Source organism: Egretta garzetta, unplaced genomic scaffold, assembly GCF_000687185.1.
Source record: "Egretta garzetta isolate BGI_Z169 unplaced genomic scaffold, ASM68718v1 scaffold690, whole genome shotgun sequence".
NCBI classification, from domain to species: Eukaryota; Metazoa; Chordata; class Aves; order Pelecaniformes; family Ardeidae; genus Egretta; species Egretta garzetta.
In genome coordinates this window covers 6,131-18,623 of record NW_009258282.1, presented here as the reverse complement: position 1 = coordinate 18,623, position 12,493 = coordinate 6,131, and the positions used below count along the sequence as shown (strand labels likewise).

The 12,493-nt window shown below is 43.1% G+C and overlaps 1 protein-coding gene across 1 annotated transcript; it reads left to right on the top strand.

Annotated features, from left to right (window-relative positions):
* Positions 1-4,782: 4,782 nt before the first annotated feature.
* Positions 4,783-12,171, top strand: LOC104124389 (guanylyl cyclase-activating protein 1-like). The gene is made up of 4 exons (XM_009636731.2): positions 4,783-4,980; positions 7,851-8,000; positions 9,185-9,275; positions 12,044-12,171. Exons 1-4 carry the CDS (start codon positions 4,783-4,785, stop codon positions 12,169-12,171), a joined length of 567 nt encoding a protein of 188 aa, XP_009635026.1.
* Positions 12,172-12,493: the final 322 nt, after the last annotated feature.

The window sequence follows — 12,493 nt, the reverse complement described above, 5'->3', positions numbered from 1 at the left end:
GTGAGTGCTGCGGGGTCACAGAATGGTTTGGGTGGGAGCGGACCTGTAAGGGTCATCCAGTCAGCCCCCTGCCGCGGGCTGGGACAGCTTGCACCAGATTAGGTCGCTCAGAGCCCTATCCATTCTGACCTCGAGTGCTTTTAGAGCTGTCTAATCCAAGCCTGTGCTTTTTCAGTTTAAAACCCTTGGCCTGTCACTACAGGCCTTGGTAAAGAAACGTCTTTGTCTTTCTTCTAAGCCCCCTTTATATACTGAAAAGTTGCAGTAGGGTGTCCCTGGAGCCTTCTTTGGGCTGAACAACGTCAACTCTCTCAGCCTTTCTTTGTAGGAGAGGTGTTCCAGCCCTCTGACTTGCCTCCATGGCCTCCTCTGGATCTACTTCTGACAGGTCCACGTCCTTCTTGTACTGAGGGTCCCTGGGCAGCTGGACACAATACTCCAGACGGATTCTCACAAGAGCAGAGCAGAGGGTGAGAATCATCTCTCTCGACCTGCTGCCCATGCTCCTTTTGATGCAGCCCAGGATATGGCTGGCTTTCTGGGCTGCAACTGTGCATTGCCGGCTCCTGTCCAATTTTTCATTTACCAGGATCCCCGAGTCATTCTCCTCAGGCCTCCTCTCAATCCATTCACCTCCTTGTCTGTGATGGTACTGGGGATTGCCACAGCCCAGGTGTAGGGCCTTGCACTTGGCTTTTTTGAACTTCATGAAGTTCATGAAGACTTTATGAAGTCTGAGAAGTGCAACCTCCCTCACCTCCCGTCTGTCTTCATCGTGTGTTAGCATATACATTCGATTGCACTCATATTCTTGCTTCAGATACGACCATGCAGTCCTGTCATTGGCTATTGCCATAGGCTCTGTACTGAGTTTGCAAGGCCTCAGGACTAAGGCTTACCAGGCCTGCTCTCAGTTTTTCATGACCTGCCTGCAGCTTTGTTACACTTGGTTTAGCTGTGAGAGAAATTTCTCTAATTATCAGGTGTCTATGGCTGATTTATTTTACTTATATATTCTTGTGTGGCACAACCATGGTTTTATATAGGTAGTATTAGCCAGCAGTTATTCTGAGTAGAATGAGATATTTACAGCTCTAACACAGTGGTGTAGAGCAGAGAAATACAGGCCTGGTAGAACGGCTGAGGTCTTGAAAAGTGGAGACACAGGATTTGGCATAGATGAGAACAGACATGGGATGATAAGAGATGGGGCCCAGGCTTTGTGCTGGAGACCCCATGGTTATAAACAACTAACTTTTAATTAAACCATTTTTAAACAATTTTTAAACTAAATAGTTTAAAAAATGCAGACCCAGAGCTGGACAAAACAGCTTTTAGGGGTAACAAAGTAAACATATCTAAGATATATATGGGGCACCATATATAGTAAATTCAAATGTAAATGTAAAAAGAAAGAGAAAGGTGTGAATTTATGTTAGCAAACATATGTATGTGAGCCTAAGTGGAAGGAAAGAGAAGAAAGGAGAAAAAAAAAAAAAGAAGAGAGGATGAGGAAACCACTCACAAGAACATCACATTCCTCTCAGTGAAGGATTCCAGATGCTGACAAGTTGCCATGACACCCTGCCACTGCAAACATCAGAGTGAAACACAGATCTTAATATCCAGAGGAGCAGCAGTCAGGTGAGTGTAACACCAGAAAAGGCACAGAAACCAAGTGTGTGTGTGTTGCAATATTAATTGTATTATTGCTATCAGTGCAACTTTTTTCCTGTACATAAGTACTAGACCTACATTATTTTTCTTTGCTTTTCTGTAATTAGATCTAATTAATTAGAAGAATAATGACTCTTGAACTAGACTGTTAAAACTTGTATTTTACTAACAATAAAATCTTGGCTTTACATATATATGTGAAGTGGTGTGGTTGATACTCTAGAGGGAAGGGATAACATCCAGAGGGACATTGACAGGCTAGAGAGGTGGGCCCATGCAACCTCATGAAGTTCAACAAGGCCAAGAGCAAGGTCCTGCACCTGGGTTGGGGCAATCCCAAACATGGATACAGGTCACAACAACCCCATGCAACGCTCCAGGCTTGGGGAAGAGTGGCTGGAAAGCTGCCCGGCGGAAAAGGACCTTGGGGTGTTGGTCACCAGGCGGCTGAATATGAGCCAGCAGTGTGCCCAGGTGGCCAAGAAGGCCAATGGCATCCTGGCTTGTATCAGGAATAGTGTGGCCAGCAGGAGCAGGGCAGTGACCGTGCCCCTGTCCTGGGCACTGGGGGGGCCGCCCCTTGAATACTGTGTTCAGTTTTGGGTCCCTCACTACAAGAAAGCTGTTGCATTGCTGGAACATGTCCAGAGCTGGTGGACAAAGCTGGTGAAGGGTCCGGAGCACAAGTCTTACAAGGAGCAGCTGAGGGAACTGGGGGTGTTCAGCCTGGAGAAGAGGAGGCTGAGAGGAGACCTTATCCCCCTCTACACCTACCTGAAAGGAGGGTGTAGCCAGGCGGGTGTTGGTCTCTTCTCCCAAGACAGGGTTTGGGCGTGGGATGGCAGGGTTAGGGTAACGGTTGGGTTGGGGGAGCTTAAAGGTCTTTTCCAACCTAAATGATTCTATGATTCGAGGTAACGAGTGGATTGAGGGGCAGCCCTGTGGAGAAGGACTTGGGTGTATTGGTGGATGAAAAACTGATACAGGCCAGCAACATGCACTCACAGCCCAGAAAGCCAACTGTATCCTGGGTTGCATCAAAAGAAGCATGGTGATCGTATTGAGGGAGGTGTTTCTCTCACTCTGCAATGCTTTTGTGAGATCCTACCTGGAGTACTATGTTCAGCTCTGGGTGCCCCAGCATAAGAAAGGCATGGACCTGCTCAAGCAGATCCAGAGGAGCGCCACAAAAGATGATCAGGGGGCTGGAGTACCTCCCTTACGAGGACAGGCTGAGAGAGTTGGGGTTGTTTAGCCTAGAGAAGGCTCCTTTTCTCCCAAAGTACGGGTATGACGGCGCTGCTGAGTACAATTTCATGACCGATGACTATATCATACCATAAACTAGTGTTACACAGTACAGCAAAGCAATAACTTTAATCCACCTGCCAGAGGTGATAAATAGCACCACAGGGAGTGCATACAGCAGGTAAGGTGTTACACAGTACAACTCTGAGAGCGAATAAATCAACCCTGCAACCAGCAACTCTTACACTAATATAATGAATGCTTATCACAAATTTGTTTTAACATGCTCTGATCAGATATGCCATTATCTTGAACCCTTTGGGCCCCTAAAGGACTGTTGTGGTTTAACCCGGCAGGCAGCTAAACACCACACAGTCATTCGCTCACTCCCGCTCTCCCCAGTAGGATGGGGGAGAGAATCAGAAAAAAAGTAAAATCCGTGGGTTGAGGAAAAGACAGCTTAATAAAACAGCAGAGGAAAATAATGACAGTAACAATAACAACAACAATAATAATGATGATGCTGATGATAAAAGAATATACAAGATAAGTGATGCAGACTGCAATTGCTCACCACTCGCTGACCGATGACCAGCCCATCCTTGAGCAGTGATCATTCCCCCACAGCCAACTCCCCCCCGCCAGTTTCTATACTGAGCATGATGTCATATGGTATGGAATACCCTTTTGGCCAGTTGGGGTCGGCTGTCCTGGCTGTGCCCCCTTCCAGCTTCTTGTGCACCTGACAGAACAGGGGAAGCTGAAAAAGTCCTTGCCTGGTGTAAGTACTTATTAGCAACAATTAAAACATCAGTGTGTTATCAACTTCCCATACAAAATCCAAACCACAGCACTATGTCAGCTACTAGGAAGAAAATTAACTCTATCCCAACTGAAACCAGGAAAGTTCCTCCCCTAAACATCCCATTATAAGTCTTGTGCATCCCCAAATGCTCTTCCCCTGCACCCCACAATGTTTTCCATACCCCTAGGCAGTAACCCCACTCAGTCTGTAAGGTACTCTGACAACCTCTCCCATTGACTCACTGTGGTGGGTGTCACCTCCAGGCCCATGGAGCTGATGGCTCCCCTCTGACAGCCTTCGAAGGAGCTGGGTCAGGGGCTTCATTTCTCTTACTGGGTTATTTGGGTTCCCCAGTCTGTGGTTGTCTCCTTTTGCTCCTTCTTGTTTATGCGGATGAGCCTTTTATAGGTTGATTGCATGTCTATAGTCGTTCACAGATCAGGGGATTATTTGGGTTCCGCCACCTGCCATTGTTCCTCTATGCCCCTTTGTGTGTGTGGCGATGAGCTTTTTTCCACATGCCCTAACATTTATGATGGGCTACTACTGTAACACTTTCTGGTTCTATACACCAAGTTATCCAAAATTTCTATTTAAGAAAACAGACTCTCAAATTCAGTTAGAGGAGCAGATCTTTACTTCACCTCAAATCCCACATCCTGTAGCCCTTTCCTCTTATCTTCATGTACAATTATATCAAGGTTAAAAGTGTATATAACCAGGTTAAAAGTGTGTATAACCAGTATAACTCCTGATGCCAGTGTCTGATTAACCTTCTCACCCTTTCTGATTTGGCTCCTGAAATAGCAGTGATTTGCTAGATTATCTTGCACCTCCTTTCCATTCCAAGACTGTTTGTATCACTGAAACTTTCAGGTTTGTAAATCAGCCTCTAAGCAGATTAACATTTATAATTGGCTTGTGGAAAGTTAGATCCCTCACTTACCTGACACTAATGTTGAACGTGGACATGAGCAGACGGGCAGTACTGTGAGAGCAACAGGAGGAAGAGGATCATTCCTGTAGCATCGTTCTTCTGACCGCTCATACGCATGGGGAACAATAGCAGCTCCACAGTGGATGATCTGCAGGCTGTTGAGATCCACCACTGGTACAAAAAGTTCATGACAGAGTGTCCTTCTGGACAGCTGACGGAACATGAATTTAAACAGTTCTTTGGGCTTCGAGGGCTGGATCCAGAGGCCAATGAGTACATTGAGCAGATGTTCCGCACGTTTGATATGAACAAGGTGAGTTCTCTGGCAAGGAAATTAACTGTCTCATACTGCTTAAAAGCAAACCAACTCCTGCACTTCTATAGAGTCCTTGGTTTTCTCTTACAAACATTGGTGTGGAAAGCTGCTGAGGGATACTAATGTAAAGCAGCTAAATGCAAGGAGCAAATTAATATGCATAGATAATGACATAGATAATATAACCATAGATAATAATACTTTGTCATCCAACTACCTTGTGCAAGTTCATCTTTAAATTTTGAGACTTCTGTATTGTGTTTTAATTGACATGGCCTTGTTTGACTAGCAAAACACTAATGAAAGGAGATTTCATTATTATTTTTATATGTTCTTGTTCTTATTATTCAAAAATATATCTGTATTAGATAATAGAGACTACAGGAATCAAACACAATAGAAATCATTATAACATTCACAGAGGAAGCAATTTCCAGGTATTTGGCAGCTAAAAGTAATACTGCATGGGCAGACAATCTATGTGGCCCTCCTCAGTGCTTAGGAGGTTTGGCATATAGCAGTAGGTAGGAGGCAGGTATATTCCTCACTGTGACAGGCGACCACTGGCTGTCTCTAAGGTAAGAAACAGTAGCCCCCCTAATTCCTTTAAGCACGCAATGCCCCTCACTTTTGCCTGATTTTTATCCATATATACTTAAGCCTATACTTTTAGGCCTGTAACCTCAGTGAAAGAGAAATTTGGTTTTATGACAGCCTGGGAAAATTCAGCTTTGCTCTCTGCTTCAAGGTTCTGAGACGGCTGGAGCAAATGTCTGTGAGTAAAGGAGGAACTAGTCACAGAGACATGTGAAACAGGTGGGAAATCACAGGGGCAATTTTGAAGAAGGAAAGCCTAGGGACTGAACAAAGAACATTGGTTTGGACAACATGTGAGAAGGCATAAGGAGTTAAGGAATGCTACAGAATATTACAAAGTTCTTAAAGGTAAGAGAGGAGCAGCCAGGCTCCATTAGGGTAGCTGAGGTGGATGTAATGACTGGAAATGACTGCAGATCTCAAAGAATATCCTTTCTCGTCCTAAAGTTCTCTGTGCCCAGGATGATGATAGTAATGAGAATCATAGAATCACAGAATCCTTTAGGTTGGAAAAGGCCTTTAAGATCATCAAGTCCAACTGTTACCCTAACCCTGCCATCCCACCACTAAACCCCGTCCCTAAGCACCACATCTACACGTCTTTTAAATACCTCCACAGATGGGGACTCAACCACTTCCCTGAGCAGCCCCTTCCACTGCTTGACAACCCTTTCGGTAAAGCAATTTTTCGTAATATCTAATCTAAACCTCTCCTGGCACAACTTGAGGCTGTTTCCAGTGAGGCCATGAAGCAGTTTTATAAACTAAACCAACATGCATACAGTTCTTGCACAAGTCTTTCCGTTTACCTCTCTCATTTTGTGGGATGTTAAAGGACTTTAAAATTTGTTCAAGGATGTTATGCTACACAGGAAGTTCTCCTGTGAGCCCCGTGTTATGCAGTAAAGTGTTTTAAGAAGACTCTCAAATTCCAATTTGGCAATGCAAAGATAAAAAGCTGTCTTCTAAGTAAAGACATAGTGATCTCAAGGAGAATGAATTAAAAGTGTGGCAACTAGTGGAGATGGACCTACATCCGTTAATCTTAGCCTGTTAATAGTTAGCCACTTAATCTAAGCTCCTTTTATAAACAAGGGCAAGGAACAAGAGCACCCAGAGGAAGAGCCACTCTCTAGTAATACAGAAATTGATGCTGGATGGAATCATCTGCCCTCTGGACCTTCAGATACTGAGAACTCTGCTAAGGACAAAGAGGATACATTTTCAACACAGTTGTTTTATAAATTGCAATCATGCCCTCCTTCCCACTTTTAGAACTGGTTATCCTTGTTTTCTGTGACTTTGCTCAATGAAGTTATGAAAAACTCACATAAGGGGAGTACTACAATGATCCTGAATTAATATTTTAAAATGCTGTGATCCTTGCTGTAGAACAGAGTGCTCTGCTAGTCCACCTCCATTCACGTCTTACTTATATTTATTTACATCCATTCGAGAAAGGCATCTGACTTTGTTTAAATACCTCAATAAATGAAAGCTTCATTTTTTTGCTCTTTTGTAATTTTTTGAAGTAGTTATTCAGAATCTTGGGCAGAGATATGCACTTTATTTGTAATTTCTTTTTAACCACTTCAAATTTTAATCAGTATTAAATCCAGGGATTATGAACCTTTACTGTCTGACATTTTTCTTGCAGAGGAAACAAGAGATTTTTGAGTTTCTTTGTAGTTTCAAGAAATTGAATGTTTGAAAATCTAAATTCAGAAGAATTTTTCCAGCTGTCAAATCATGTTCTATGTATTTTAAAAATATCTTCAGTCACTTTTTTTTCAGAGAATGGAAAAGAGATCCATGGCTTACTGAAATAGCAGTAGTTTCCCACAAAGACAAAGCAGACTAGTACAGAAAACCCAAGGTAGAATTACCTTCCACTTTTCTTGCAGCCAGGGCTCTGGATCAATTTTCTCTCCCAGCAGGCCATAGGCAGTCAGCTCTGGTGGACAGAGAGGGGGTCATTTACACTGGCCAAGAGGAGTGACAGGTTGCATCTCTGCAGGTGGCGAGCACAGAGTATCCTAGACATGTAACAGATCATAACTTTAGGAATCCAGGTATTTAGGAGATTCTAAAGCTGGCCAGAGAAATAGTGTGTGCGTACACGAAAGCTTTCTCCTAAGTCCAAGCTGCTGTACCATCTGTATTTCTTTCTCTTTTAGCTGTGAATCTAAAGAGTAATAAGGTAAAACAGCTCCAGAACCATAACTCCCTCAATTTGTTCCTGTCACAGTTTGTTTTTTGTTTTCCCACAGGATGGATATATTGACTTCATGGAATATGTGGCTGCCCTCAGCCTCGTTCTCCGTGGGAAGATGGAGCAGAAATTGCGGTGGTATTTCAAGCTTTATGATGTAGATGGCAATGGCTGCATTGATCGACATGAATTGCTCAACATCATTAAGGTGAGTCTCCAGGGGTCTGTGTTCTTTCCTCTTTCCTTAAATTCCACCACACAAATAAGACTTTAGCTACTAATGTCAATGTAATGAAACATTTCTGACTCTGGCAAATAGTTTGAAGGAGAATGACTGTCAATGGAAAATATTGTATGCAAATAGCTATTGTGGAAGGTATTGGAATTACATGCATAAACATGACCTTATGAATATCTCAGGATTAATTATGCTGGAAATTCAGATTATTCTGCAGAGACTGGGAAACTAGAAAGATGCAGGAAAGATTCAATGACCCTAAATAATTTACATTTCTGAATAAGAAAGGTCAGAAAATTATTTGATAAAGATTTGAAGCCTGAGCTGTCTACAAATAATACCACTAATAAGATGTTAGTAATGCGTTCTCATTTGTCTTTTTTGGCAGCCTTAGGAAGTTGCTGAGGTGAAACTTAGTTTTAGTATGCCATAAAATGGGATTTGAAAAAGAATGAGGATACTTACCAAATATCAGAAGGTAAAATCTAGAAAATGAATAGTCTTAGAATCAATGTGAGGGCTCTGGAATCACATATTTCATGGACATCCTTTAACAAAAGAAACAGTTAAGCATGGAAAGAAAAGAGAACGCTGCACTATGTGGTTATGAGTAAGATTAACTGTAGTGAACAGTAGTGAACAATGCTTAAACTTTCTGAAGCTGAAAATGAATTTCCAGTGAGCTTTAGGGAGAAGCAGGGCATACACGAAGCAGTATACAAATAGAAATAGAGAAAGCAAGAATAGAAATAAATGATCATAGCATATAACAAAGGAATTTAATAATGTAAAATGCAAAGGGTGTTTGACAGTGTTTATTGGGCTTAGTGGACCGCAGGGTACTAGAAAGTGGATCAATTAGGTGGATCCTGATTCTGCCATTTCTGCACTGCTTAACCTCTACTTAGGCAGATTTAGGGTGATCCTCTGGGTTTCACTGCTCATTCCATGCTCCATAACTTTTGCACCCTTCAGTGCCAACTGTAAGGCCTGATGATTTCTGCTGTGTTTTCCTATGATGCTGGTTCATTTGTATGGGGAAGGTACCAGGCATGACTGTCTTGTTCTGAATCTACGCTGACAGGCTGCAGTGGTATCAGCCTATCATTTTCGGAGCTATTAGGCAGCTTCCTATTCTTGCTCTTTTCTTTTAGGCTATTCGAGCTATTAATGGTGGTGACCATGAAACTAGTGCAGAAGAGTTCACCAACCGAGTCTTCAACAAAATTGATGTGAATGGAGATGGTAAGGTTTCTGTCTTTGTCATCCAACTCAGATGGTCTCTGTGCTATAGACATCCATGTCTTACTTTCTTGATTGAACTTTATGCCTCTTTATTTTATATTTGCTTGTTACATGAATTCTCATCCAGTAATGCATTCTCCAAGAATTTTGCCAAGTCATTTTTCTCCTTGCATCATACATAATCAGTATGAAAGGATCTGTTCCCTGTACTCTCAGCTGTGTTCTGTGCGCAAAGGTTTTTTGGCCTAGGATAGAGAGCCTATTTCTGCCTGTCACAGCTTCCTTCTGTTACTTCTTTTAAACATAAAGACCAGCAAGTATGGGGCAGGTTAGGACTATGACAGTGTTGTGGTTTAGTGTCAGTTGGCAACCAAGCACCACACAGCCGCTCAATCACCTTCACCCCTGCCTCAGTGGGTTGGAGGAGAGAACTGGAAGAGTAAAAGTAAGAAAACTTGTGGGCTGACATTGGTTTTGGCTGGGATAGAGTTAATTTTCTTCCTAGTAGCTGGCATAGCACTGTGTTTTAGACTTAGTACTAGAATAATGTTAATAACACCCTGATGGTTCAGTTGTTGCTGAGCAGGGCTTACACCAGTCAAGGACTTTTCAGCTCCCCCTGCGCTGACAGGTGCATGAGAAGCGGGGAGGGAGCACAGCCAGGACTGCTGACCCCAGCTGGCCCAAGGGCTATTCCATACCATATGGTGTCATGCTCAGGGAGAGCGATCGCTGCTTGGGCACAGGCTGTTCATCAGTCAGTGGGTGGTGAGCAATTGCGTTGTGCATCACTTGTTTTATATATTCTGTTATTGTTATTATTATTGTTATTGTTGTTGTTGTTGTTGTTGTTATCCTCTACTGTTAAACTGTCTTTACCTCAACTCATGGATTTTACTTTTTTTCTGATTCTCTCCCCCATCCTACTGGGGAGAGCAGGAGTGAGCGAATGACTATGTGGTGTTTAGCTGCCTGCCGGGTTAAACCACAACAGTCCTTTAGGGGCCCAAAGGGTTCGAGATAATGGCATATCTGACCAGAGCATGTTAAAACAAATTTGTGATAAGCATTCATTATATTAGTCTAGGGTTGGAGTAGCTGCAGTGCCTGTCGTTTTGTTGTCAGATCCAGAGACCTTCTCTTCCCCTTGAGGGTTCTGAATAGTGTTGAAAGGGCTCGGTAGGCATGGGCGAGGCCCCAGCACGTTGCAGTGATTTGTGTCTCTCTGGAGTTGCCAGGGTCACAACATATTTTTTCCAAATCTTCTACTAATTTTTCCGCATTCTGCTTTTGTTCAGGGGTGAAGTTCCAAAGCACTGGAGATTCCCACTGTCTTAGACATTTGCCCATGCTATCCCACACACCCTGCCACTCATAACTATCCACCCTTGGGGTAGATCTCTGGATGATATTCTTAAATTGCTTATTAACCTTAAACAAAACCAAAACAATATTCCCAAGAAGTACCAATAGATGTATCTTAACTATCCAAGGATGTTCAAGATATCGAAAAGCTGCTGTAATGAAGGAGGAAACATCATAGAAGAAGGTAGCAAAGGTGCCATTCTGTATTTCCTCAATAAAAACCTCTCAGAAGAAGTAATATAATTGCTAATTGTCTCCGTGAGGTGGTACCCAAAGTACAGTAATGGCTTCAGTACAAAACCCAGATGAAGCTCAAGGCCAGTGGTTTAATAACAAATCTCCCAGGCAAAGCATCAATAATTACTGCAGAGCACAGCAAACTGCAAAACCCAACACCAAACTTTAACATGTACAGCAAAAAAAAGAGCATGGTGCAGATCAGATAAACTAAGATCAAGAACAGATGGATCAATATCGTGACCCACAATTGTTAACAGATGTAAATTCCTTAATAAGCTCTGCTTAATCTGTTATTATCTCAAACCCTTCATGCCCCATGTTGGGTGCAAAAAAGGACTGTTGTGGTTTAGCCCCAGTTGGCAACCAAGCAACACCCAGATGCTTGCTCACCCTCTCCCCTGGTGCGATGAGGGAAAGAATCAGAAGAGTAAAAGTAAGAAAACTCACGGGCTTTATTATTATATTGTAAGGAAAAGGAAAAGGAAAACCAGAGAGAGAGAGAAACAAAACCCAGGAAAAACAAGTGATGCAACTGCTCACCACCCGCTGACTGACGACCAGGTCCCTGAGCAGCGATCGCTGCCCCCCACCAAACTCCCTCCAGTTGGCTGGAGGTATGGCATATTCCTTTGGCCATTTGGGGTCAGCGGTCCTGGCTGTGCCCTCTCCCAGCTAATTGTGCCCCTGGCAGAGCAGGGGAAGCTGAAAAAGTCCTTGCCTGGTGTAAGCCCTGCTCAGCAACAACTGAACCATCAGGGTGTTATCAACATTATTCTCATCCTACATCCAAAACACAGTGCTATGCCAGCTACTAGGAAGAAAATTAACTCTATCCCAGCTGAAACCAGGACAGAAAGGTTAGGCCAAAAAGGAGGTGGCTAATCCAGCCTCATTTATAGGAAGCTATGATCCCACTCCTTAGCTACGCACATCCTCTCTACTTTCTTATGTACCCTTTCCCTTGTGTGGGGAAAAAAAGTAAGCTGGAGTTGCCTGGTATCAGGGAAGTTTCATATAAGCTTAAATAAGACTCTCTGAGGTCTCTTTGTGCTTTAGAACAGTGCATGTATAGTAAGCGGTCTCTAAGGTTAGATTACTGTGCTACTTTTCCTGTCCTAATGTGGATTGGCATGATTCTGATGCCTTCTGTTTGTCTGACACAGGTGAACTTTCTCTGGATGAATTTGTGGAGGGAGCAAGGAAAGACGAGGAGTTCATGGAGGTTATGATGAAAAGTTTGGACCTGTCACACATTGTGGCCATGATCAACAACCGTCGGCATAGCGTATAAATCAAGCTGGGAGAAAGCACTGTGCCAATAGACAGAAGGGTGTGCCCACACCAGAAAGGAGAGACAGCATTCTTTAAAAGAAACAAAATGTCCACAAACACACATATGGAAGTAGGAACAGAAAGACACTGCTGTATTTGTGTAGCTGAGTGCATGTTCCTGCACAAATATTGAAGCTCAGCCACATGCAGGGCAGGGTCAGAAAAACTGGATCTGGGTGGCAGTATTAGACTTGACTTCCTAAAATTTAAAGGCCAAGTTTCAGGGCACAAATTTCTTCCTTATTCTGTGCCCCAGATTGTCACTTTGCAATGGACTAAAA

Bases quoted from the DNA above. Each gene is read 5' to 3' on its own strand.
- LOC104124389 (XM_009636731.2), top strand. From the start codon at position 4,783: ATGGGGAACAATAGCAGCTCCACAGTGGATGATCTGCAGGCTGTTGAG. The intron at 8,001-9,184 runs GTGAGTCTCCAG...CTTTTCTTTTAG, and splicing joins AATTGCTCAACATCATTAAG to GCTATTCGAGCTATTAATGG. The intron at 9,276-12,043 runs GTAAGGTTTCTG...TGTCTGACACAG, and splicing joins AATTGATGTGAATGGAGATG to GTGAACTTTCTCTGGATGAA.